Source organism: Vidua chalybeata, chromosome 1 (assembly GCF_026979565.1).
Source record: "Vidua chalybeata isolate OUT-0048 chromosome 1, bVidCha1 merged haplotype, whole genome shotgun sequence".
Taxonomy (NCBI): Eukaryota; Metazoa; Chordata; class Aves; order Passeriformes; family Viduidae; genus Vidua; species Vidua chalybeata.
Window position 1 is genome coordinate 145,191,504 of NC_071530.1, and position 27,940 is coordinate 145,219,443.

Sequence of the window (27,940 nt, forward strand, 5' to 3'; positions counted from 1 at the left end):
AAAAATTTTAACTTCAGCTCTTGGACATGGGGGCTTATATCTATGCTCTGTTTGATTTGGAACCAGAATTTAAACCAAATCAACCATAACTGGGGTGGTTTTGTTCTAAATTCTGATTTATTAATCTTTTACTCTTCCCTGTCGAAGCTGTCCTTTGTGTGTGAAAGTAGCCAAAACTCTGTAGAGAGAGAAGTGGAGTATCTGATGGCTGAGTAATCTCTTTCTGTCTTTCCTACTTGGAAATTTAAATGGAAAATCCATCTTAGGTTTAAGGAAATTTTTCTCAGAACCTATACCTTCCCAATTAAATGGCTTGGCACTGGATAATAAAAAATCCCAGCAAATGATATTTCAGGCCCTGCTGTTAAATCATTGGTTATGAATGTCACAAAGTTTCTGATTTTACCATCTATTTTTTTGTAAACTGGACTCCAGCAGCATTTCACTTCTGAGGTGAAATAAGAATTCCCCATGTAGAACTCATTTTAGTGTTAACAAAGTTGTAGGATCTGGCTTCTATCTTCCCCATGGCTTAATTTACTGGTCTGCCAAACAAAAAGAGCTGTGAATCTGTTTTTAAAAATATTGACATCTTAAAAAGCAAAGCTATACAGAGGAGATCTGAAGAGCCACCTTTGCACAAAGTACTACTCCTGTAAAGTCACCAAAGCCAAGATTTCATCCTTACACATAATTACATTCACTGCTGTCTTTAAAATAACAGATCTGATCCTTGAAAAGGGACTTCTGTAGAGGAAGTTAGTTGCTATTTGATTTCCTTAAAAACTTCTTTTGCCCTTGTCTGTGCAGTCCCCCCTTTTGTCAAATTTTCCTCTGAAGTCCAACAGTCGTGGGCACTTCATGTCCCCATTTAGAGCTGCTGCTGTTGAGCACATGATTGGTATCCTGGGAGTGCAGTTTGGAGCAGCTTAGGAAATAAAAACTTCCCTTCAGAGCTGGCAGTGTACAACAGTAAAGCTACAAATACTTATTTGTCTTTCTTTCTCTCACTCCAGTTTTCCAGTGAAAGCAGTGTCAGTACCTGGTGTTACCTTAAGTATGCTCAGAGCTCCTACAAGACTCCAAAATCCTTGTTTGAGTATTTCTGGGCATTTTGCACTTCCCTCTGGTCCCTTCTGACCCAAACCATTCTATAGTTCTGCTATTCTATGATTCTGTGATTCTATGATCAGAGTTTGAGGAAGGAGACAGAGCTATTCTCCTGATATTTCCCATCCAGCTGCCTTCTAGATATTTCCCAGTTGTCTTTCCTGCTCTTCTGTGCATTTATGTATGTGCCTCTTTTCCCTCTTAAGCTTAGCAAGTTTTTTCTCATTCTCATGTTTTTTTTCTCATCAACCAGAAATATAGAAAACAGCCTGTGAAATTGTAGGGTTTTGTACCACTTTATGTCTCTGTATCAAACCAAGTACAGTCATACAAATAATTTCAAATCAAATAAATTCTCTATTTATGAGACTGATGAATTTTTAGTGTGGACTGTGACCCTAAGAGTTTTCACCTCTAGAAACATGAGGGCTAAGAACAAAATCTCATTTAGAGGGAAACCCCAGTCCCAGCTTATTTGTTTTAGCTTCACAGCTAAGTTCACCTCTGCTATGCAGTCCCTAAATGGGTAGATTTGTCTCTTCATTGCACCTCAACTAATTTCATGTCCTCTAATCTAATCAAAAGTGACTCTTCTTTGCCAAGAAAATTGCCTCCTTAAATATATCGTACCTTTGCTGCAATACTGACACTAGAAATTGCTGTTAGGTACTGGGCCAAGCAAATTATTTTTAAGGCAAAATTATTAAACTATGATCTTGCTTAATCCTTTTATAAATATTTGGAGAAGAAAAATATGCTTTAATGTTGTTTCAGTTCTACATTTTTTTGGTGAATAATCTGTGAATAATTCACTTTCCAGATGCAAAGTATTACTGAGGTATTATGATAAGACTAAGGAAAACACAACCCAAGATGTATTTCATTTAGAGGGCTGTGTGCTTTTCAAAATAGAGGCTTTGGTGCCACCACTCATAAAATGTAAAGCACTCATCTTGCTTTTAGATCACGTGCTTATAATGGTGGTGGAACCCTCCTTGTTCCATTAGAGGCAGTATCAGGGTCACACCAGTGCTGCTGCATTTCATGTCCAAAGAGAAAATCGTTTCAGTTGTGCTACCTTTTGACAAATGCGAGTCAAAAGTGGATCTGGGATTTGTTTATTCTTGCCTCACAGACATCTGTTCCTTGTCCCAGGTCCCTTGATGCTGTCTGCCTTCATGCAGCATTACACCAAGTCAATAAGACCTTTGTCCAAATGTGGGGATATGGAAAATACAATTGATCAGGCCATAAATATCTCCCCCTGAGCTGTGGTTCAAAACTATGTGTAGAACACTGTTTAGTTATAATTTTATTAGTAGAAGTTGGCCACTGTTTTTCTGCAGGACTTGACAATGCTGAGGTGTGTAACCTTTGCAATTAGATCCTGCAAATCTTACCTGGCCTGTCTTGTCCCTGAAATGTTGAAATATTCCTTATAATAAGTTATAAGTATTACGTAGAACTACACAGCAGTTGTTCTTTCTTAAATCTTATCTAGGGGATTATTTCAAGCTGTTTTGACTTGTCTGCCATATAAAACTTGGGATGAACAGAGCGTATGAACCAAAACCACCCAAACAGCAGAGAAATTAGATTAAAACTGTGTCTAAAAGAAATCTTCATAAACATCTCCTGTTGCATCTTTTCTTATCCAGAATCCTGGCCACAGTGAAGTCAATGGAAAAACTCCAGTTGCTGCTAAGAAAGGCCAGAATTATATTCCAAGTCTGTGAAATAATCCACAATTAACCTTCCGTTGTGGCTGCCAGAATCCATGTCACCACTTGCTTCCACTTTCCAAATTTAATTTTAGTGAAAATCTGTCCAAAACTTAAGAGGCATTTAAGGAATAGCCAAGTGACTTTCTCCCTCTATCACTCTCTCTTATACACCCAGTTAATTTAGAAAATGTGCTCTAACACCTTCCACAGTTTCCTTTTGTAACAAATGTTAAAGACCCTACACTAACATAATGGAAAATTCTCTGTTATTGCTTGCTCTTCATTTATGTTTTAGATTGAAGTCCCACAGCTCACCACACTCTAATTAATGGTCATTAATTATTTACAACATTGCTTTATTCTCTGAAGTAATTTATTTCCCTTTCTTCCACAAATAAATAAATGATGGTTTTAATTACCTTTCTATAAATATTTGGTTTAGCTCAGGTCAGGAGTTCCTGCTGGATGTTCAGTATGCATTTGGTCTGCCCTTTTACCCAAAGTATGAAGAACAATTTACTGACGAAGAAAAGGGCCTTTCCTTGCAAATTATGCAATATATCTCCAATTTCATAAACTCGGGGTAAGTGTGAGATATTTAAGAATTGCTGTGACTGGGGAGATGGTAAGAAGTAGAGGGAGTGTTGTCAGTCCAGACCCTGCCCTCAGTCATTCTCCATTTCCTCTGCAGTTTATAAGCCTACAGTTTGGTCCACACTGCTGGAAAGTCATGGCCACGTTACCAACCAGAGCAGCCACCAAAGATTTAGAGTATGAGACTTACCTAAAAGGAATAGACATTTTATGGAACAGCTGCAAATTCTGCTAAAGTACATGCAGGCTTCAAAGGCCTTGGTGTTGTCTCCAGAACTTAGTTCTAGGATCCCAATGCTTAAACCTCTTGGCTAAGAGTTCTCTTTTTCCCAGAAGAAAAGGGAAAGCACAAGAAGACACAGTGCACCCTTTACCAATTACTCTGTGAACATCATTCTGTGCTACCATGCTGTGGCCATGCTTGAGAATGAGGAGTATCTCTGGAAACCTAGTGTGGGAATGGTGGGAACACTGACTTAATGTGCTTTTTCCAGTATCTTGGGTTGGGCTGGGATTGAGGGCTGTTGAGGGTGTTCATAAGCCTGTGTCTATACACATTCTGTGTACCTGTTCCTTAGGAAGTGAACCAGACTAAAAAGATACTGTCAGATGAGGCACCATGAATGATTCACCAATCTGCACTGAATTTGAACCCCGTTGGTCAGAGGGACTGGATACACATTTCCCTGACCTAGCCAATCTTCTTATCATTTCATGTCATTCTTATCAGTTTATGTCATTCTTTTCTAATGACAATGTCTCCCACTCCCTTAGAAATCCAAACTACCTGCACAGTTTCTCGAGAAGAGCGTTGAGGGTGATGCCTGCCTGGCCTATGTATCTGTCAAGTGATGATGGCGATAACTACAAGGAATTCACTGTTTCTCTGCCGACTCTTAAAGGACTGAAAAAAGCAGACTGTTCCTTCTGGTCTGATTATATCAGAAGGCTGAAAGCATCCACAGGTGAGAATGTTTTCTGACATTAAATAAACCCTAAATTCTCTGCTAAATGTTTTTGTCTGACTATAGTGCTGTTACGTCACTGTGGAAAAGCACTTTTTGCAAATTAAACATCTTGCAATGTCCAAGGTATACAGTTAAGAATGTTAACACTAAACAAATTTACTTTGTGGCAGATAATGTGTAATAAACTTTAATTGTCCAGGAGTTTAACTAGCTAGAGAAATATTCTTATGGTGGTAGAAGATGTGACAAAGCCATATAGAGAGCTTACTCCCTATTTGCAGTCACAATATAGACTGGGTAAACTGGAAGGCCATGTATATAGGCCTCTTTTGTATACTGGAAACACCTAACATGAGAATGTTGAGACTCCTATGGATTAGGAGGAGCTCAAATAATTTCCATCCACTGTAAAATTGCAGTTGAGGCTTTAAATCTTATTATGGTTCCTGCATGCTTTGACTTCTCACTAGATTAATTTATTCAATTTTTTTATAGCTGTGGTGATTATGCCTCTTGTGTGTGTCCTTTTATATTTGCCATAAATTTTAATGCAGCTATGAGAGCCCTTCAATTTTTTCTTACTGCTTAGGACAGTAAAACCAACTCTGCTTAGATCTCAATCTGCTGCCTGTCCTGAATTTATTCTAGTAAATAAACTCCCCTTCATATCTGTGTATCTTGTAAATAAATATGGATAGCCTCAAGCAAAGCAAACAAAACCATCCCTTTTTGGCAGGCAGAGATGTTTTGAATTGTTCTTGGAGGCCTGCAAGTTTTGCATGTGTTTTTTCTGTCCTAAGGATTCATCTTCACAGTGAATACAGTTCAGGCTTGCTCTGCTTTGGGGGCTGTTGAATTTCTGAGAACAAAATGTACTTTCCAGGACACCAAACTACCCAGGCTATGTGTTCCTGACATGAGACCTCAGATGGGCTGAGGCTGATTTTTGAGTGACACAAAACTAAAATGTCTCAGAACCATCAAGCTGGTGGCTCTGATGCAAACACATAGCATCAGTTCCCTCATTCAATAGACAACCTCAGTCTTTACTCATGGTCTTTCTTCCAAAGTGGAGTCAAGATTTTGTTGTCAGCCTTTTTATCAGTTTCCTGGTATCCCTCAATGTCTTTCAAGGTCAGAGGGAACTTTGATCTCTCTAATGACTTTGTGCTGATTGAGATATTGCTAATTTTCCCAGCTTTATTCTGATGTTTAAATAGTCCTGGCAAAAACTTCTAGATCTTTTTTGGACCTCATCTCACAGCACTGTGCCTGTGTAATGCCAGACTGGGCTGAAGTCACAGCTCTGGTAGAATGACTGCTGACCAAGCACCACGGACAGAGACTGTTCCTAGCACTTATGGAAATTCCCCGAAAAGTGGGAAAATATCCACCAGGGTATATTGTTTTTGACATAGACAAGATTTAAAACTATCCAAACTGGCATAGTAACACAAAATTCATGTATGGGTTAGTCCAATGATCTGTCTAGCTCAATATCTTGCTCTTGTCCATGGCCAAAGCCAAATATTTGCATGTTAAACATAAAAATACAGGGAGTGAGAGAAAAACATACTTGAAGAGTTCACAAAGTTGAGTAAAATTTTTGAAAATGAGCCATAAAGTGTGAAATTTATGGAGCATGGATTGTCAAGAAAATGTTTAAAAAGTACATGTCAAAAGTGCATGTTAATCTTCAAGCAGAACTGAGTACACCCAGCTGGCTCTTTAAGCCAGTATTTGCTTGGCCTCAGCACCATGGTAATGCAGTTACACAGCTGATTTCTGCTAAATTCCATCTCACGGCAATATTGGCTTCACACTTTACTTTGATAGTCATTTTTAATCTATTCTCTCTCTTGAATACTAAACTTTTTCATACAATTTAAATAGACATTACATCAACCCTTTTCTGCTACAGACCCCTTAGCCTGGGATGGTAACTTACAGAGACACATCCTGTGAGTCTCTTGATAACAATCTGAACCCAGGTCCTCATGAAAAAACGTTCATAATGTTCATCAGTTTGGTTAGAAAGACTGCAAAAAACTCAGATGGTGATGGCTGACCACCCTTTATTTTTGAGAGGATGTTGTGCTGAAATTCATGCCAAAGAAGAGTCAGTCTACCAGTACAAGTAGCTGCATTGCTCCCAAAAATTAGATTCTGCAAGAATTGAATCCCTATACATCATGTTTTTACCTCGTTGATGTTTGTCCTTGTACCTGAGGTAGTTTGCTGGACCTCCCTTCAAAACTGTAGCATTGCACCTCTGTTGTTCCCTGACTGCTCCAGCCTCTGCTCCTGGAGTGCTGTCAGGCTGTCCTTGGCATATTCTGAACACAGATTTAAGAGAACAATGCTGCAAACCATTTCTGGATGTTGTTCCTTGTATTCCTTCCTGAGGAGGATCTATTTGTCTGTCAGCTACTCTGAGAACCAATCTAACACTTTCCTGCCTTTCAAAAATTATAATGTTCATGGTAGTGTTCTTAGATTGTTGTTGTGAGATGCAATTTGTGTCCTCATGCCAAGCAAATGGAATTTATAAGTGTGCCAGTGAGAAGCACGGATAACAAAACATTCCAGTCTTCACATCTAAGTACAAAGGTGTACAGGATCTACTGTGGTGCAATCTCAACCAGCTGTGATGAATCCTGTTTTGTTCATCTCATCTTTTCCTTGGAATTAATATTTTTCCAGCTTCTTATACCATCTGGAATCTATAAGCAAAAAAATCCCCAATATATTTCAATAAAATGGAGAAGAACTGGACAAACCAATGGTCATAAAATATAGCTGGAACTGGCATTTAATTTTTTTTTTCTCAATCCTTTGTATACTGCCATGGGAAATGTCTTGACTTGAAAATGTCAAATCAGAGATGACTAAAGGCTCAAAGCTCAATATCTCTATCCAACAGAAAACTGAGGTATTCCTTGCTGTGGTTTAAGCTAAACTCATAAATTTCAGCTTCTGGAACAAAATCTCTCATATTAAGAATCTGAGATGTCTTTTAGATTATTCACTGCTGGATATAGAAGCTGTTTATCTTAGCTGTTACCTGTAATTTTCTTTCCATTTAGTAAAAAAAATTGTCCAAGTTGGTGTTTCATTTTGTGATCAGACCAAAATATTTAATGACAGAATGTATCATTTGTCCCTGGCACATAATTGGAATGTATGTTGTTGTATTTGAAGATAATTTTTAAAAATCCATGTAATAAATGCAATGATTCATCATAATGTTTGCTGGCAGTGCCGTCACAAACTATGGAGGGAACTTGGAATCTGTTTCACTGCCAATGAACTAACAATCTCTTGAAGTTTTGTTTGAGACCAGTTTGTAAAGTTGCCATTTTGAGGAGCAGTTTGCTTGGGGAGTTATGAAAATGATGGTGCTTGAAGAGGTTTGGAGTTCCCATGGCTGCATTTCAAAGATGTGCTTTATATTTTGAATTATGACGGTTTCCATGGGAAACATCAAACTGAGAAACAAGAAGAGTAGCAATTGTGGAAAAAGGGAGCTGTAGATGGCTTTTTCCAGGGAATGTGTTAATAACTTGAAATTCAGTTAAAAACAGGAGCTCCAGAATGTTTATATATATTCAGACAGATGTCTGGATGCTAACGTTCCCGTTACATAGTGTGGTGGACTGTGTGTGCCTAACAGTGAGTCCCTTTGTTTGCATCCCAAACAGGTGGAGTTGGATCCAGTCTGCATCTCTTACTCTAGCTGGTATCTAAACAGAACCAATCCTTCTAAAGCAAGTGCCTCTGTAAGCAGTCTTGCAGCTGGGGAGAAAGAGATGCCTTTAGTGTCTCACAGTGAAATCATGTCTGTCTAACTCATGTGCCTAAATTTTGACTTTTAGGCATATTAGCTATGCCCAAGTTAGCCAGGTTGGACTTTATCTGTAGAAAATTCAAGCAAAGCTGGAACCTTCTCCATGAGCTCTGGGATGCCTGGTGTAGCCAAACAAGAGTCCAAACAAAGTAAGAGTGTTCAGAGTTCAGACTTGAATCAAAACTGAATCAGCAATGTCATGGTTAGCATTTATCTTTTATCCTTTCTAGTCACACCTTCTTTTTTGGAAATCTCAAATAGAAAACATTCCTTTAGGATGAGAGACATCTGTGCAGCAATGAGAGCACTCTGGCTATGAGAATTAAATAAATACCCTCAGTACACTTTCTTGACATAACTTGGTGGTGTTGAGGAAACTGCATCACTGAAATAGGGTTGAAGACTGAAATCATAGAAGTTAAAAGATAACAAAGAAAAGATTTGTTGGAGGTGGGTGTTTGGGGCTTTTTGTATTACAGACAGACAAAAAATTAATGTTGCCCACACTTCCTACCTGGCAGGGAATTTTCAGGAGATAATAGAAAAATAAAGCCTTGCATGAGTGGAGAAAAAGCTATTATGTGTTCCAATGGCAGTTCTTTAAAGGACAATACTTAATTACTATGAGGTGATCTACCATTACTCTAAAGCATTTTGCAAATGGATTGCCAACTGAAAAAAAAAAAAACCCAAACGGTTTCCTGAACATTTATAGCTGCATGAAAGGTTTTCAGGTGTGATTGACAAAATGTGTACCTTGTAGCTTGCTGCCTCAACAATATGACATCTATTTTAATCTTAATTTTATTGTCTTTCAGGAAGTGCAAGTGGTGGAGAACCATCTGCAGAAAACAGCTCTGGTGAAACTCCAAGAGAAGTTACCTCCCTGGAGAGCCAGCCCCTGGGTGATGAGGTGGCTTACAGCAGATAGGGAATCACAGGGCTTTGTCACACAACCATCTCACACCAGATGAACAGCACTTCCTTTAGCTAACTTTCTCAACAAGTCAATTAGACCTTTCAATAAAGTAGTTTTCTAGAAAATTTATTAATATGGGACAAAATAAGCACTACAGCTATTGTTTTAAGTCAGAAGAGACTGTAATTTGAAAAAAAATAAAGTATCAATAAAAACTGCAAAACCAAAACAAATACACTTGGTCTTTATTTCTTGCAACTACACATATGCCAGCGTATTCTAGTATCACCAGCCAGAAAAGGACATACATTAAAACAGTCAGAAGCCCCTCCCTCATTGATGAGGCTCATATTTGTTAAAAGTCATATGTGTCTTGTCCTTTTTCCTTATTCATCCTATCACAAGCTGCTGATAGGAGAGAGAGCCTGGTTTGGCGTTGTGGAGAAAACTAAAGAAGTCTAAAATAGGAAGGAAGAACAATTAAGAAGTGAATAAAGAGTATGAATTGAGTGTGTTCACATGAAGTCATGCACATGCTATATTCATGATCCCCTGTGAAATTATTTGAAGACTATTTGGATAAAGCAGAGTACACAAAAGAGGTAATGCAAAGAATATGTTCATTAAAGCTTAGATCGTGCTATCCCTGGGGCATCTATCTTTTTAAAGAAGAAGGTGAGATACACAATAGTTTTGGAAACATAAGGAAAAATCACAGGATACCTCTAATGACTCTGAAGGTATTTTGGATTAGGCTGTTAATTTATTGCTGGTATCATTTGGCAACAGACAGCCTGCAGCTGACAGTATGCCACACACATGTCCATGAGACCTCACAAAAAGTAAAATCAAGGTTGCCCAGTAGGACACAAATTTCTTGTGCAGTACTGAAATGATTTAGCAAAACAACTCATAAGGTTTTGTTTGCTGCTTGAGCCCTTTGACAGCACATGAGCTGTTACTGCTGTCTGCTATGTATCCAGGTTTCCAAAGCTTTTACCAAGATAGAAGAAAAACCATGTAACATTCCTAGTTCTTATTCTTCCATCCTGTTCAATGAACAGTAAAAAGATTGGAAGAATCAAGAAGGTCGTTAACTGGTTAAATATAAAAGAGTAAATATGGAGAACTCAAACTCTATTTTCCATCATTAGCTATACCTAAACTAGCTAACTGTAAAGGAAAAGAAACAAAACAAAACAAAAACCAAAACTATTTAAAAGCTTTTTTAAAATCCCAGATTTAAACATCTATCTCAGCAGAGAATGCTTTCTTTGCAGTTACCATAGATACAGCAGCTCTGATTCCTTGGGCAAGACTGGGCTTATTTTTGCCCTATTTGAGAACTAATTGTTGGTCACAGCAACTCCAGTATTATTCTGCTGCCCATAGAACTGGTAAACAGAGAATGGATTTAGAAGGATTCAGTACTGACTTATGTTAATGAAAGCCAAATATATAATCTTTTCCCACTCACTATTCAGCTCCACCTTGAGTCCAGAGATGTCTCAGGAATTTGAGAAAAGATTTTCATTTTGAGCTAGGAACGCAGCAACTTAGTCTTGTAGGCTCCTAGTTACAGGCTTGGCCATCTGGTAGGACTGGTAGATGGACAGGTCTGACTGGGCTTTTCAGTCATCCCTCCTGAGATATCCAGCTCGACCGCAAACATGGTAAAAGAGACTCTTTAAGTATGGATTTTTTGTAAAACCTCTTTATTTCATGACTGACTGCCCTCACACACTCTGTTATAGTGGATGCAGACAAACTGTTCTGTTTCGCTCCAGGTTTCCTAGAAGTGTCTTTTCTGTAGCCCATTGTTGGTTTCCTCCTTTAAAAAAGCATGAATATATTCTTCCCCAGTTCTCTGCACCCTCTTCTTTTCTTATGCTAGTCTTGCTCACTCTCCATGCTTCTTTAAACTTGCTTCTGTAAAGGCACATTTTGATGCTGACAAATGCAGTCTCATGATCCCTTGTGTTCCTGTAATTCCACATTTCCTCATCTTTCTACATCTTCCATCCCATATACCCTAAGCTCAAACATCTTTGAATTCTGAGACAAGTTTTGCATTAGCACAAGTGATTCAGTCTTTTTGGCTGCGAGTCTCATCACCTTCCTGACCTTACTCCTCTTTTTTATGGGGAACCAAGCTGTTAGAAATATCCTGGTCAAATCCAATAGGAGATTTAATTAGAAAAGCACACATGTGGACTGACTGACAGAGGTCAGGAAACTTTAGCCTTAGTGATACGGAGAGGCCAAGTCTGCTCCCACATATATAATTCCTAGTAAGAAAAATACATTCCCAGACTATTTAGGTCATTGAGATCTAAACTGAAATACCAAAGACTGTAATCTGGTATTGAAGCAATGCACAGAAGCACAACTAGAGCCATGCTTTCCTCCTTCCTACTGGAAATGGCTATAATTTTTTAAAAGTGTAGCATTCTTTAAAACTTCCTATGAGCACACACACAGACAATTCAAGTTAATGCTACTTAAATTATTAATCTGAACTTTTTGAAAGACAAGCCATCAGAACCTTTCTGTATGTGTTGCTTTTAATACTTGAATATCTAACCTACAGCATTTTGTGTGATTTTTTTCACACAGGAGATATTAGGCAACAGAGAAAAAATGTGGAGTATTAGAAATATTTTACCATGCAGAGTTGGAAAGAAAACAACTGACTTAATGGTAACGCTGGAACATTGATTGTTTGCATAAGTACTTGACACATAGAGGTGGAACATCACAGTTGTCATCCTGCTATTACTCACATCATATAATTCCCTTGGCTAAAATTAAGGATTCAGTCTTTCACCATAGCAGCACCATAGTCAGTGTTGTGTATTACATAAAGACTCACATTCTCTCATTGCTCGAGCTACACTCTATAGCAGTGGCTTATATAGTAGTAATTAGATATTTATGGACCATTGCTCCTCCCTATGTGAGGCTGAAAAAAAAATAAACAAAGCCAAAGATCCTCCACATTGTACTCATTTGGTCTTTGAAACACAGACATCAGCCTGGTTAGGATTTTATATGTTTCAGGTGTGAGAGAATTTGATTAATTGGAAGTGTGATAGCCAGGACTTTCAACTTCTATTTTTTATTTCTGTTTTTATATGAGGTTGATCTGACCAAAAGCTAAGGGGTTGCTCCTTCCTGCTGCTGCAGATGTGAATCCTCTAACATGGCCTTTGGTCATGATGGTGTTTGCTCCTTCTCCTAGTTTTCCAGCTGTACAGGGAAGACCCTTTGATTCCAGCACTGGCTAAAATTCAGTGAACCTCACCTGAGAGCTCACTGCCCTCAAGGACAATTAAGACAGTTTTGCATCAGGATTCCTGACAAATCTACTCACTCTTTGAGAGGCTGGGGTATGACTGGGTGTGGAGAATGCAGTGGTCCACAGCACAGATTTTGATCATTACAAAAGCTATTATTTTCCTGGTTTAAGGAGACCTCATTTTCCTTCCTGTTGTTATTCCTTATATATTCTGCTATCATGGCCTGAGAGGCAATGCCTCAGAAATTTTTCTTTCCTGCTTCTTACACAATCACTCTACAGGCAGTCTGGTGAGCAAAAGTCATTGTAACTGATAGTATCTTCTAGGTCTCTGATGGGAGTCAGATGGGACTGGATATTTTTAAATATTACAGCTGTTTTTCAAAGCTGACTAAGGAACTCTGTAAGTCAGATCCCACTAACCTGTAGGGAATTTGGATGCCCGGTTCCCATTATGGCTTTGGAAACCCCACCCAACATCTGTGCAATGGTCAGTGCTCATTTAGGAGCCTTTCCCTTTCATGATGAGCGGATGGCCACAGACAAAAGCACCATTGCAATTGGCAGCAGTTCATTGTCTCACAAGGGGAGAATTTAGCTTGTTATTTAGTTTCCCTGGTTCAGATTGAGATCTTTAGCAAGACAGACCAAAAAAGCTTGCTTATTTTTTTTCATGCGAATAAGACAGCGGCCAGTTTTCAGGGGCAGCCAGCATTTTCATGACCATTATTAGCATACAGCTCCTGTCTCACACAGAGTAGTAATGCACACCTCTAAAGGGACTCACATATCCCTATATTAAATTCAGGAAAGAATTCAGACGTGTCACAATCAGTTTACTACAGCATTTTTTACATACCACTGAAAGCAGTGATCTGCTCTGCATGTGTCAGCTTAAGTGAAATGACAGTCCAAGTTCAAGAGCAAAGAGACTTGATGTTCGTCTACATTTTGCAATCACAATTGCTCAGATACATCAATTTTAAATAACAGAAGGATGATTTTTCATTGCAAAGCCTTTTGTTTAAAAGATTTTGGCTGGATACCTCAAAAACAGGATACCTAGGTAAGGCAAGGCTTTATTCTGGCTCTGAAGAGTTTACTCAGTACTTATATCCTAAAACATAGGGAATACAAGCATGAATTGATAGCTGCTCTTTGGAGTGGCAATTCAAAAGTCAGTGGTTGGATGCTGGCTACCTGGGAGATTCAGCTCTAAAGTAAAGGCCACGTGAAAGGTGAAAGATCACTCAAATAACTAAGGACTGGCTGCTTGGTTTATCGTAAAGCAGCATCATTTAAATTCAGTATATCAGATCAGCCTAAAGTGCAAAGAAATTCATGATGGGTGTTCATTCAAAATGCTACCTTGTAGCAGAGTAAGGTGTAGGGCAGTTGCACAAGTCAGATCCTGTTTCTAGAGGGTGTAGGTCAGCCTGGGCGGTGACCAACAGCACTTGGTTCAGAAGTAGTAGAGAAGTTTCCAGCAGTGTTCACCACAGGGGAAGGATGGACCTCAACCTGACTCTTCCCTTCATCCCAAAAGGAAGCAGTCACTTCCCACCATGTGCTGAAGAGAGCTCTGTGTCATCTCCCCATTCTCTCCAAATTCACAAAGCTATTTAGGCACCTAACTTAGCACCTTGGGAGCTAGCTAAGCCTAACACCTGCAGTCCTACCCTTCATTATTGCCTGCAACTCCTACAAGACGTGGGTATGGAATAAGACTTTCAAGAACAGCCAGAGCTGTGCCTGACAGCCTGGTTTCTGTGACTCCAAAGCTCTGTTTTTTTCACAGTTTCTGTTGCAGCCTCCCGGGCTGTCAGAACTTGTGGCTGCGAGATGAAGGTTGAATCACTTGGACATGATGATGTAAGGGCTGCACGCCCACCCAAGGGACTCCTCAAGGGACTTCTCAAGGACAAGCACTCTCAGGAGACAGGCTCCCATGTCTGTTAAAACTTCACCCTGAAAAACTGTTTCTGGTCCAGCCAGCACAGTCAAAAACCCCGTGGCAAGCCTGACTGCTTTCAAAGACAGCAGCTGGCTGGCAGGAGCGAAGGCAAACTCTGACAGACGTGTTTGCTTCAGATCACTTACATGGCAGTTTGCTCCTTTCACACCTGGTAATAAACACCTCAACAAGGGCTGAGGCTCTTGAATTTGGCAGAAAAGCCGTGGGCCTGCCTTTCAGTTGATGTCAAAAATGTCATCAGAGCCAGAGGCTGCAAGCTGCACTGATTCAGAGCAGTGGCACTTAGAGTGGTGATTGTGTTTATGAGGGAATGGATTATTCCTTTGCCAAGATGCCACAAGTGCTCCAAAAGGAGCACTCTCTCTGAGAAGCCATTTTTCATCAAGCCTCTCCCCACAACCTTCCACCCTGGAGTCCAGCTGCAGATTTACACCCTTTTTATCACCTTTTTGGGAATATTTTAGCATGCTAAAAATAGATTCCTTGGGCTATGCTTAGCTCTCAGTAAGGCCACTGTCTCACAGAGTGGAGCTCAATGAAGCTTGGTAGAAAACTAGAAAGCTAAATTTTGAGTATGATTCCCAGGGATCGGGTACTTGGGATCTGCCCAGACAAATCCAACATACTCCTTTAATCCACCACCTCTTGTTTTGGGTGAAATTTGCCTTTCCTGTTATTGTTCTCATTCCTTTCCATTGCATGCAATTCTCTACAGCTGACCAGGCTGTTCTGGTGGAGGACCTCATGCTCCCCCCTTTGTGTGTACCTGTCAGTGACCCAAAGCTGGTGACAATGGTTTAGCTTCATTTCAGCACCAATGAAAGGCTGGCTGTTCCAATGTAAGCCCCCAAACACATCTTCATGGGTTTCTTTTATCGTTTGCTTGAATCCTCTTTTTCTGTCACCTCATGAGGGCTGCAGGATGGGGCTTGGAATGGAAGGGCAGGTAGATTTTAAGGTACAGCAGTGTAAGAAATTACCCTCAGGAAAAGGTAAATTAGAGGAGACCATGTTCCTACCCTGCTCATGATGCTGCCATAGGTCAGGTTTGTGTGAGAAAAATGTCTTGTTTGTGAGGACACTGGTACTGGGATAGTTATTCCAAGGCAGGTCCTTCTGCACAAATCAGTTTACACTAGTGGAGGAGCAGTCCTATTGCTTGTGAAACTCCAAAAAATGAGCACTTTTCATCTATAGTGGTGATGCTTTTGCCAGCACAGAAGTGTATCAAGAAATCCACATTCCCCAACTGATTTTGGTTTCATCACAGCCCTTGAGCCAACAGGAAATGCTGTCCTGGAAGAGTCCTGCTCCATATCCACAGCCCTCCCTGGGCTGCGGAGCCTGAGCTTGCCAGCACTCAGCCTCTTTCCTGCTCACTCTTCTTCTTGCCCCCTGCAGCTGCTTTTGCTCTTCTCTTTAACCTCTAATTATTTATTTCTACTCTATCCCATTTCTTCTCACTGTCTATATTGGTTTCAGACAACTCTTCTCCCTCACCTTCAAGCTGAGCCTCTGATGCAAAGCCAACAGCTGGGGTGAACTGCAGAGTTCCAGCCAGGTATCCCTTTGCTCTCCAGGAGAGAGTCCTCACTTAGCAAGGATTCCAGTCCCTGTCCATTCTGGTTCCTGTGCTGTGATTCTGTCCTTAACTGCAGCAAACCCTAATAGAATTTTTTACCTGCTGTGAGTAGAAGCTTGTTGTGCTTCTGCTATAGGGAACTCAGACCTATTCTACTTCCACTTTTCCTGGGATTTACTTAACATTTCATGATGATTGAGAATAAAAAATAAAATAGAGAGAGGAAGAAAATTTAAAATAATATAGTGTTTTAATCTTAAAATGTGCTTGGGGACTTAGTTTAGTGCTGATTAAAGGAACGGAGCTCTGCAGAAAGCAGATGATTCACAGCCCCTAAGAGCAACATTTAGGGGTAGTAGATAAAATCTAATGGTAATAGTATAAAGGAAAAAAAAATAATAAATTCAAACTGCACTGCAGTGCTGCCTGAGACACATTTTTAATTCTCACTCAGCATTTTCACTCAACCACCACAGTAAATAGGTCTGTGAATGAAAGTCTGCTGAGATAAAAGAACCTGCATAACAGCTGACATCAAAAGAAAAGCCTTTTTTTTGCCTAATACATTGGAGACGTTGTTTCCAACAAAAACAATTCATCCAAGTGAAATTCTGGCTGCTTGTACTGCAGCCAGATCAGGAACACTTCCTGCAACTGGCCAAGAAAGTGTCTGGCCCTGGAAGCAGCCTGAAGTTGTTAGTACTTTGAAAAAAACAGAAAGTCAAATAGAGCTGAGGTCTTCTCCCACTGAAGCTTACAGTTAAAATCTCTCTGGCTTCAAATCCCTGATGAGAGCAATGGACAGGGAAGAGCAAAACAAACTTGCTGACACTGTGAGACCACCAAGCCCCAGCCTTAGAAAGGGGAGTGCTGCAGGGCTGAGCCTGGTCCATGGCTAATTTAGAAACAGCTGGGGCAAAACTCCAACCTCCCCCCAACACCCTGTGGGCTGCACTGCAGACAGAACCAGGGCAAGAGGTAAAAGCATCAAATATCAGATCATGATATTTGATTGCTAACTTAGGTGTTGAGTTTTTTGCTAGAAGGACCAGAGATCTGCAGGGGCAATGAGAGGGGGACAGATGTCCCCACTCAGAGCACGTGTCAGAGCATCAGTTGGTGCTGCTGGGGAGAAGGAGGAGAAGGAGGGCCAGGGTTAAGCAGGGTGAACAGCTGAACACAAAATGCTCCCTCTGTCTGTGCAAGTCTCCTTCCAGAGGTGTGCATCATGAGGCAAACCAGAGACTCAATGCAACTGAAATATTGCTATGATTACACAGGGAGATAGGAATAACTAGCTGTTTGCCAAGTCTTCCTCCAAGTGCAATGTGCAACAGGCATGTTCCATGCTACTTGTTAGTAACTTTTAAACAAAAGCCCAAGGCAGACTATTTTCAGCAATTCTTGGGCAGGAACGGTGTGCTAGTCTCTGTATCTTAGGGAACAGTAGGAAATCTTACTGTTTCTTAGGAAACAGTACATTTTTTATATACACACATACCCACAATATTTTGTCACCCTACTAAGATACACTGTTAATTGGCCCCCACAACTGTGAAGTCTTTACACCATTTTTAAATGCCCAGCTAACAGCCCAGAAATATGATTTTCTGAAAGCTTTCTCTTGTGCATCATCATCTCCTCATCTTTCACAATGCCAGACCATCAAATTTACTCTCATATATTTGTTTTGCCCTGGTGGCTGCAGCCTTCACTGGGCACCGTTCTTTCTTGCTGTGGTCTGAACCTGTAGAGTCAGTGGCATGTGAAGGACATTAATTTTTATTACAGCTCTGGGTCAATCCCTGCAGACAGGCAACAAATATGATGAATACAGAAATAAGTTGCAGATGCTGAGAGCTGCATCAAGACTTCTTATCTTAAATTCCCAAAGTACAGAGTACCATTCATAGCTGAAGGGAAACTTTAAAAGCATTTAGCAGTGCCAGGTTTCTCTGACAGTCTTCTAGACAGCACCACTCTACTTGCTTATACCTGCAGAAATTGCAGATATCACAGAGATTCATAAATCCACAGCAAAATCCCGGTGAAGGAACTGGGAGGCTCTGCACCAGTACTGGGGTGAGCTGATAAGGGCTATGAAGCCATGTATCCTTCCACAGAGATCTGATGAGTTTTCTTGTTACCTTCCAGAGTCTTCTTGTGAACAACTTTATTAAATGGATGTGTTAAGTTACTTAAAAATAATCAACAGAGTGGTGACTAAAGCCTGGACAGACAAGGTTGTTGGCAGTCTCAAAAAAGCATGTATCATCTCACTTATTAATGGCCAAAACTGTCAGGAGAATTCAAAACTTTCCAAATTGTCATCCAGTAGCTGGTGAGTCAGACACAGCCTTCAGATGAAGAGCTGAAGTTTTCTTTCATTTTTCTTCTCTGCTGAAGGAATCCAAACATTCAAAACTCTGAAAGGGCTCAGGCTACCATTCAGGGTTCCTTTGGGATAAAAGGTTGATCCTCAATGAAGAAAAATGAAGTGTTGATAGAACCAACTGCTGCACAAAATGCAGAAAAGAGAAAAAATAGGAAGGATATGGCAATGTATTCCTTCTTGCATAAGGCCTTGGCTGTTTGGGGAGATTTTGTTGCAGAGGATGCAGTCACTCTTCCACCACAAAGACCAAGGCAGAAATTTTCAATCTTCAGGCTATTAATTTGAAATAATAGAGTGCTTTCTGTATTCAGTTCCAAAGAGCAAAAAGCACAATAGGGAATGTAAGTTTCTCTTTTCTTTTTGTCTTTAATTGACTGAAGAAAAATATCTCTCCAACAAACAGGAGTCCCTGTATCATTTGCTTTTGCGAGCTACTCGATGGCCCTCATTTCATCATCCCTCAAGAAATCAACATCAGTCTGGGGCCAGGTGTTTCACTACTACTCCAAATGTCTGTGACTTCAATCCTTTCTGATCTTCATTGACAGAGTAATTTGAAATGTTTTATCAAAAAACATTTATCTTGTCTCTTCCTGTGTTCCCTGATATTATTTATTGTCTCTCAGAACTAATCATTCTGAAAAGGAGAATGATGTGAAGTGATGGTGACAATCCAGGGCCTGGAAACATGGGAGAAATTGCCTGTCTTGCACAGAGGATTCATCAGGGTAGGAGGTCAGAGATAAGTTCCAGCTTTATTTAATTCACTAATATGGCTGTAGCCACTGTAGATAATGGAAAGAAGTAACTACAGAAAACTAATTTTCTACATTTCTAAGTTTCTATATTTGCTAATATTTACTAATAACACCTTGGTTTTTTCCCCTATAATTTACAAAATGTCAAGAGTAAGTTGTTCTGGAGCCTTTTGAAGGGGATGACCACCCACAGGTGTTGGCTGAGGATGTGCCTCCAGCTCAGCAGGTTCCTCTCCAGGAGAGACAGAGCAGCCTGGGGCATAGTCTGAGGACTTCTTCCAGAGCTGATGCACCTCATAGATTAGGTGTTTCATGGCCTAAAATTACAATAACCCATTAGCAGCTACTAAGGGATTCTTGTGAGACACCCCAATCTGGCTTCAGGTGTCTCACATGATGTTAAAAAGTTCCTGTGAGCAGAGGACTTCCCAGTTCAGTTTGTTTCTCTTTTGGGATGTATTATCAAAATGAAATCCTAATAGTCCCATCTGCTGTATGGACTGTACATGTCAGTCCAAATGTTACCTATCTCCAGTTCCCCCTTCCTTCACCCTCCTGAGGACAGAGATTTGAATATATATTGAATAAAAATTTGAAATGACAGGTTTATCAGGATTTGAGTCTTTCATCTTAGTATTTTTTTAATGTAAAAAGTTATTTTTCTTTTGAATTGTATCTGAGTGTCTGAGACAGACAAGGAGCTAAGAATGGGACAAGGAATTGCAGAAAATACATAGGAGGAAAGATAGCAGGAAAATACATAGCAGGAAAGATAAATTTCCTGCTCAGGCTTTCTCCTGAAGATCAGTTTTGGAGTTTCTTCTTCAGAATAAAGATTCTCTATTACCTGACTACCCTAGAGCTCAGAAACATCAGCCAGTTATGAATGCATGATATCAAGGAATTCTTATTTCTTTATTTAATCTCTGTTTTCTACTGTAGTCCCTTTGAGAGGAGCACTGGTTCCACACTGTTCTCACCAGCACAGCAGCCTGACCTGCTCTCCGAGCAGCTCCTCTGACCTCTCTCAGCCTGAAGACGTTCCTTGCCACAAGCATCCCAAACACTCTCTCCTCATCCAATGTGCTCACATCAGGATTCCTGGCTTGAGGCATTTGGCTCAATCACAGCTGCTAAGATTTCTTGGAAATTCAACCACAGTGTCATAACTCCAAGGCATGTGTTCATTTTTTCTTTCGTGTTGAGATGTGAAAACATGGCTTTCTTGTCTGCTGTGATGGAAATTCCATCGTGCCAATCGCCGTGTATTCCTTTTGTACCCTAATCCCGAAAGTGCTGGATGCTTTGTGGGCTTCTCATGTGATAAAAACAGATGTATTCTCAATTATGTTCAGTGCCTGCATTAATGAAAAGATTTTAATTTCTTCCAGAGTTAACTTCAGATTTTTGCAAGAAGGCATTTTGTTTCTAAGTGCTATTAATTCCAGTGTGACTAACATCACCTGGAAACCTGGAAGCTGAACATTCCATTTACTCCAAGTTTTCCCACAGCCAAGTTCAGAGAAACTTTTAGCAAAAAAGCAGTCGACTCTTGGATGCTTCCCCTTGTCATCATGTCAGCAGTGTTGATGGCTGTACCCAGTTACCTCTGGTAACAGGCGAGACACCAGTAATCCCATCCTGGCTGCAAAACCTTTCAGAACCTCGTGCCGCTGTCAGATGGATTTGGTTGGGTGAATTGATAAACAGTGCTCAGATTTGTCAGGGCAAAGAATTTTGGAACTGAATAGCAATTACCTTTTTGAGGCTGAAGACAAAATCATCAGCCCTCCTTACTAAAGACTGAAGAATTTTAGACCAGGCTCTCATTTTGATTTAACATGTTCCATTCATTACTTCTGTCTGAAATCAAATAATTGATCAAGCATGATCCTACACATGTTTTAGGCATTTTGGATTTGGCTAGGAGGCTCAACAACACTTTTGAAATTGGATTTCAAAAAGCTTTTGAAAACCCTCCTAATGAAAAGCCTACTGTCCTTAAACACTTAATGTCTAATCATGCAACCTCAGCTATAATGCCTTCTTCCAGGCTAAGAAGGAAAATTAAATGGGATTTGTGACTGACTGCAGTGGATTCATTGACCTGTTTAAAAATGCTCTTTTTAAAAAGTGTGCAGTTGTGGGTGCTGCAATGTAGGAAGGATATAGGGGTACTAGAGAATATTCAAAGGGCTGTGAAGATGGTGAAGGGTGTGGAAGGGAAGCCATAGGAGGAACAGCTGAGGTCTTGGTTTGTTCAGCCTGAATGAGTCTGAGGGGAAACCTTATTGCAGTCTGCAACTTCCTCAGGAGAGGAAACAGATCTCCTCTCTGGTCACCAGTGACAGAAGGAATGGCCTGAAGAAAAGTCAGGGGAAGTTTAGGCTGGATATCAGGAACAGTTTTTACCCAGAGGGTGGCTGGGCACTGGAATGGGCTCCCCAGGGTAGTGATCACAGCTCTACATCTGACAGAGTTCAAGGAATGTTTGGACAATGTTCTCAGGCACATGATGGGATTGTCAGGATATTCTGTGCGGGGCCAGGACTTTATTGGCCCTTGTGGGTCCCTTCCAACTCAAGATGTGATTCTATGGTTCTATGAGAAGTGCTTCCACTCCCCAAGGTCCTAGTGAACAGGTCCAGTGATTTATTTTTCTGCTACACCTTTCCAGGAAAACTTGCTGAGGATAGTTTACATGCCACTGCTGACCCATGTGGAAAGACACATTTCTTGTGGATTGATAGACATACTCTTCATTCAGTTGTGCCTTCAAAGATATTATTTTTTGCATTTAAAAGTTTTAAATAACATAATTTCTATTTATGTGTCAAATATAGAATCTCACTTATGGGGTCTAAATCATCGAGCAAACTATGGTTTCAGGATGCCTGATAGTTACCAAGTTTCCAAGAAGGCTCAGATCACTTTGCCATTGTCAAAAAACCTCCAAGAAATCAAACTTTGGACACATTTAAATGACTTTTAAAGTCATTTTTCATATATTTTCTTTCCTTCAGAAGCTAGAATTTTATGGCAATTTCTATTTACAAGTTATGAATGTGAAATCTGTACCTATGTCTGCATCTTTGAACTATCCTTCATGAGGGGGAGGGGGAAGGGCTCCTGCAGAAAAATGAGACATGTAGAGAGGAATTACAAGTTCCCCATTTGCAAGAGAAGGACACCTGGTACTTCTTCAAAGCCTTTTCTAAGCTCTGAAGCACAGAATCATTGACATGATGAAAAATATGAAACAAGTGTCTACAAGAACCAGAGTCTGAACCTGGACTCCCTTCAACTTCATATCTCAATTATAAAACAATCTTTATTTTCCAGGCTGTGGTTAGACAAATATACTTTCACAAGGCTCATTTGCCATCTTTATTCTTCTTGAATTTCCACCCACCTTGTTTGTGTCACAGATTTTGTTTAGAATCTCTTTCTCCAGCCAGCTTTTTTTCTCCTCTATCAATGTACACATGGAGCATCTGCTTTCCTGGTGATTCATGAGCTCTGGGACCCACTGCCTGGAGATTGCCACTGGCTGCTGGTCAAGGGCTGTCTTTGAGCTATGTCTGCAAACATGGGTCAGAGTTCATGTTCATTTTGCAGGACTATAATTAGCACAGCAGGTTTAGACAGGAAACTGTTCCCTCTAGACCCAATTTCAAGGCAATTAGGGTTGTGCTTTTTTTACCATGGTGCTTCTGAGGTAGATTCTGTCTGTCCCACAGCAAGAATAACATGGGAAGCACCCATTACTGTGTATTGTTTTGGCTTGGCATGAGGAAAGAAAGCACATGTTCTATTTATATTTCAGCATCAGACCAGGGGAGATTGTGGTGAAGATTTTCAGTGGGTTTCTGTTTTCCAAAGATATTGACATGTATATGTACTTCATGCAATCACTTGCATGGGACAAAAATCAATCCTCAGTTTTAGGAGGTGTTTCCATCATGGATATACTGCCCTTCCAGTACTGCTCCAGCACTGGACTCTTTTAAGATGACCATGTGTATTATAAGAGCTAATTTCATAAGTGAAATATTTTAACATCATTATCAGATCCCAGAGGGCCTTAACATCCAAAGTTCAGGAACAGGACAGCAATGAGATGGTGGAATTTGTCCTTGCACAGAGGACACACATTGTTTATGTCCACTTCAATGCTATTTTGGAGCACTCTTTCATGTATAGTGTCTGCTCTGCCCTTTAGCAAAGGTTGGTATTTTCTCAGAACATTTTTTTGCTGAAAGGCACTCCACGACTTGTGAGGGCTCTGTTGAGGGCATATAGAATATAATTAGGGTCACCTACAATAATTATATTATGCATCTGTTATGCCTGGATTCCAAATAGTGAGCTACATGCTCTCTTTAGTCAATCCCAGGGGAAAATTGTTCTCATACTAAAATAGGTGTTTAAAATAAATTGGCTCAATCCCCAGTCCATGTCTTCTTCTGGTGACTCTGGAATGTCGACACAGGATGATTATCTCAGCTCAGACATCTTAACTTTTATGTAGCCAGATTGATGAACTCTGCCTTGATCTCCATCCCATGTCATATTTAGCAAGAGTGGCAGGACCAGACTGTCAAACTGGTAAGAATAGACCTGGAAGAAGAACAATGATAACATTAAAAGACCCGTAATTTTTGTTTTCTTTCAAAAGACAGCTTTGAGGTCATGTGATTTTGCAAGGCTTTGTCCTTTTAAATAAAAGTACATTTCTAACCCTCATGGTTTGGTTAAAAAGGCAAATTTGTTTGTGTAAAAATGTGGCAGGCAAATGAAAACAGCTCCAAATTCTGAGTGTGGAGCAATATTAATATCAGCTTTGTCCTTTAGTTTTTTAATCAGTGATGGAACTGGGATTACTGGGGAAGAACTAGCAGAAAAAGAATCTGTTTACAGTAACAGCTCATCCTCCATGCCACGACTGAGATACTGTGTTATTAAAGATACTGTGATATTAAAGAACAGCACTTGGAGCATGGACAACAACACCAACTGCAGTCATATCTTCTTTTGTTTTCTGGCTATATGTGACATTTAGCTAAGGGTGATTTTAATCCTAGTTCTTCAGAAAATTTTTGTGATTAATAAATATTCAGTAACAAGAGCTGTGAGATTCTGGAGAGGTTTTTTTAGGAAAAATTTATATTCACTGCACAGTAAAGAAGACAAAAGAAATACAAAAAATCTCTTCTGGAACAACACGTTTATGGCATTAAATCAAATATAATTACTCACAGACAAATCATTTGCCCAAATAAATACAAATCCAAGAACAATAAATCATAGAATCATATATAAAAACTCTCCATCCTATTCCCTATAAGCAATGACCCAGAAACAAAAATAAAAAGAGGACAAAAAAGGCTTGCCCTTAGCTAGTCTTATAATGAGAAAAAGGGGGAAACTTTTATTAAAAAAGAGATGGCCCCTTGGGTGTTTCCCCTTGTCATCACATCTGATGATTAGATCTTCCATGGTTTCAGTGTATGATGGACTTCTCATCCCATGACTGGGCTTGTGCTTTATTTTGGAAGCCATGAGCCGCTTTGGTTCCAGTAAACCCCCATAGTTTTGTCTCAGAATTTCAAGTTGGCAACAGAGGTTCTACTTTTGAAATTCAAGCCTGTATTTCATTTCAGGATGAAAGATTATTTTAGCCATCATGGGGCTTCAGTTGAGTAAAAACACATTGCCTGCCTTCCCACCTTTGTTAAACACTTCCTAATCATCCATAGGTTAATTTTTTATTACATCCTGCCCTAAGAGAAGAGACATTCTAAACCCCAGAACACAAAATATTTCATCACAGTCTTTGTTGTGTGTTCACTCTGCAGGGACAGAGGGTATCTTGTGTGAGGAGCAGATGCTGAACGTTTAAAGATGACAACTTCCATAAAAGTTACACTCCACACATCAGTATTTAGTCAGCACAGTCCCCTATTCCAGTGTAACAAACATTCCATCATCCCTCCAAGCATCCCAACTACTGCTTTTTTTAATTTATAATTTTTTTTTAAGGAGGAAAGAGAAGGAAATATTTTGTAATCATGGAAGGACAGTTAACTGTGGAAGGGGAACATAAATTATTTGTGCTGCTGCAGAACAGTCTTAGCTTTTTGTCTTGTGAGACATCTGTGATACATATATGGAGGGGGAATGAGCACATCCATTCCTGGCAAACCAACCTCTCTTTGTCTTATATCCCGTAAAATTGTGAGCCTCAACTGACATGAAATAACTCTGCCTCATGAAACAACAGGAGATCTTAATAAACTATGACCCTCTGGAATTTTTAGTGTCTACTCTAACTTGCAGGCAGTCATCAGGATTAGGAACAGCAAGCTGGATTCGGACTTGTTTGTGTGGCTACAGCTGTAGTGTTAAACTAGGGGAATAGACCTAATTGTGCTGTGGTCATACCTAAAGTTTAATTGCCAGCACCAAAGTTATTCCAGTTTTGTGCCATGTCACCCAGCACTCCCTTTCAGGTGTTAGTAGCAGCCTGTTGATGGCCTAGGGGTAGGCTGGCTTATCTGCCTCAGAAAAGAAAGCCACATTAAAGCTCTGGGTTCTTGCTCCTTGTCCCAGTCAGTTTAAAGCATATCTGAAAAACTACAGGCTATGTGGTCGTCACTTGACATAGACATAGCTTACAGACCCCTTCAAAATGGAAATTAGCTTCAAAACTGAAATTAGTTTCTAGACTCAGTAGGTCTGTGGCAGGAAAAGTCACTCACTGAGGAAGTTGCCAGAACCAAGATACCATAACTTGGTTATAATAATTGCTTATTACACTGGGTTAACCAAGGGCACAAACTTCTAGCAAAATGTGTACTCTGTACAAAGATGTCCTTGGTTTTGGGAACCCTCAGAGGTATAGTGGTTTTCTCATGAGCAGTCTGTCTACAGCTCAGCAGCTTGGCTGGGTGTGCTTTGAATTTGAGTGGTCTGGATGTAGAAGGGTTAATCCTCTGTGTCTCTCTTAGTCATGTTGTAAGATGTGGGAAAAGGAAAACATTGTCTCTGTAAAAACAAATACAATTGTCAAGAAAAGCTAAAATAGCAGCAAAGCAAATTTACAAATCCAAACAGTTTACATTTACATGGTGTTCGATTTGCTATAAACTTGGGTTAAAGAAGTGTGTGTGTGGTAAATACCAATTTGCAATGAGCAACAGGATGTCAGTGGAGAAGCTATAATCTTGGACAAGGCCAGATGAACCAGGCACTAACAAGAAAAGCAAGGGCAAAGCTTCAGCTCTTCTTCAACTGTGCTTCTCTGGGATGTTGTTCAACTGTGCTTCTCTGGGATGTGCTGTTCACCAGAGCAATGCCAGACTCGAGGTGGTCATCATGGAATCATAGAGCAGTTTGAGTTGGAAGGGAACAGAAGGATCTCCTTGCTCCAACCTCTCCTGCCTTGGGCAGGGACACCTCCCACCAGACCAGGTTGCTCAAGGCCCTGTCCAATCTGGTGTTGAACACCTCCAGGGCTGGGGCATCCACAGCTTCTCTCTGCCAGTGCCTCACCCTTCTCACAGTAAAGAGTTTCTTCATAATATCTAATCAAAATTTGCCCTTTTTCAATTTAAACTGGTCTGAGCTCACACCCTATGAAAGCAATCCACCCAGGCCAGGGAGAAGTGTACCCTCTGTGTGAGTTCCAGGATCATATGCACATCATGTCCTGCTTACAGGACTGCACTGGAGCAGCTGAGCTACTGTGGATGCATTATCTCTCGATCTCTAGGGAATATTTTTTGCAATGCTCTCCATTACACAAAGGCAAATGTTTACCAGTTACAGATCTGCTGTCTGCAGACGTATGCCCAAATATCTTTATTTACTTTACTACCTGGACTGAACATCCTCAAGCAGGAAAACAGCTGGCCAAGGTTCCTACAACTTTCAAAGAAGGCTGGTCACCTGGACAATCCTCATTAATGCATCATGAGCTTCTCTCTGAAAGCTTCTCACTCCTTTTTTACTTTCTCTTTCTCATCCTCTGACAATGTAGGTAGCCTCAAATCAAAGTCAGTTGGGCTAAATGTGGACCTAAGTGATAGTTCAAAGCCACCTAGAAACCTTGTAAGAAAGTCCTGTCTCCTAAGATCTTTGTTTAGTGCTTTATCTTTGTATGTTTTAGTGGTAGAAGGAAAAAATCAAGGAGTAACTTAAGAGCTTTGCTAATAAAATTGTCATATTTAGGCTGCCCTTGAATTATTTGAATGTTATTGTAAAAGCTTGAGTCTACTACCCAGACTGCAGTATTCAAATAACATTAAAGATCACTCAGAGCTAATGAAATACTTTCTGATTGACCCAAACTGCCTGGGTGGGGAGGGACTCTTCAGTCTCTGAGGGATCTCACTGTAAGCACAGTGTGAGACACATGTTGTAATATTTGAGCAGTGTGGAGTGAATTAGGGGCAAACTGGAAACCTTAATTAGGTATTTTCATTACAGTCATGGGTTACAGCCAGGCCTACAATGTTATTTAAACATAAGGTTTGTGGGTTTCTTTTCCATAACCCTTTTCCAAGGGAAATGATGGGATTCAAGTAACAGAGGATGCTTCTGGCAGTGTGTAAAGAGTATGATGCATCTCAAATAGCATTCCCATTACACATGGTAAAAAAAAATAGACATTTTTTTTGTTATTTGGACGGCTGTTGGGGATTCCAGGGTTCTATCACCATTTATGGACACTGGTATATTCTATACTACTGGAGGTGGCTGCTTAGTG

General features: G+C 40.2%; 1 protein-coding gene across 1 annotated transcript in view; it reads left to right on the forward strand.

Annotated features, from left to right (window-relative positions):
• TG (thyroglobulin) overlaps positions 1-9,375 on the forward strand; it is a 140,877-nt gene extending 131,502 nt beyond the window's left edge. Inside the window, exons 46-48 of the mRNA XM_053958544.1 lie at positions 3,277-3,417; positions 4,203-4,393; positions 9,062-9,375. Coding sequence (XP_053814519.1) covers positions 3,277-3,417; positions 4,203-4,393; positions 9,062-9,174 — 445 coding nt within the window. The 3' untranslated portion in view covers positions 9,175-9,375. The remainder of the gene's footprint in view (positions 1-3,276; positions 3,418-4,202; positions 4,394-9,061) is intronic.
• Positions 9,376-27,940: the final 18,565 nt, after the last annotated feature.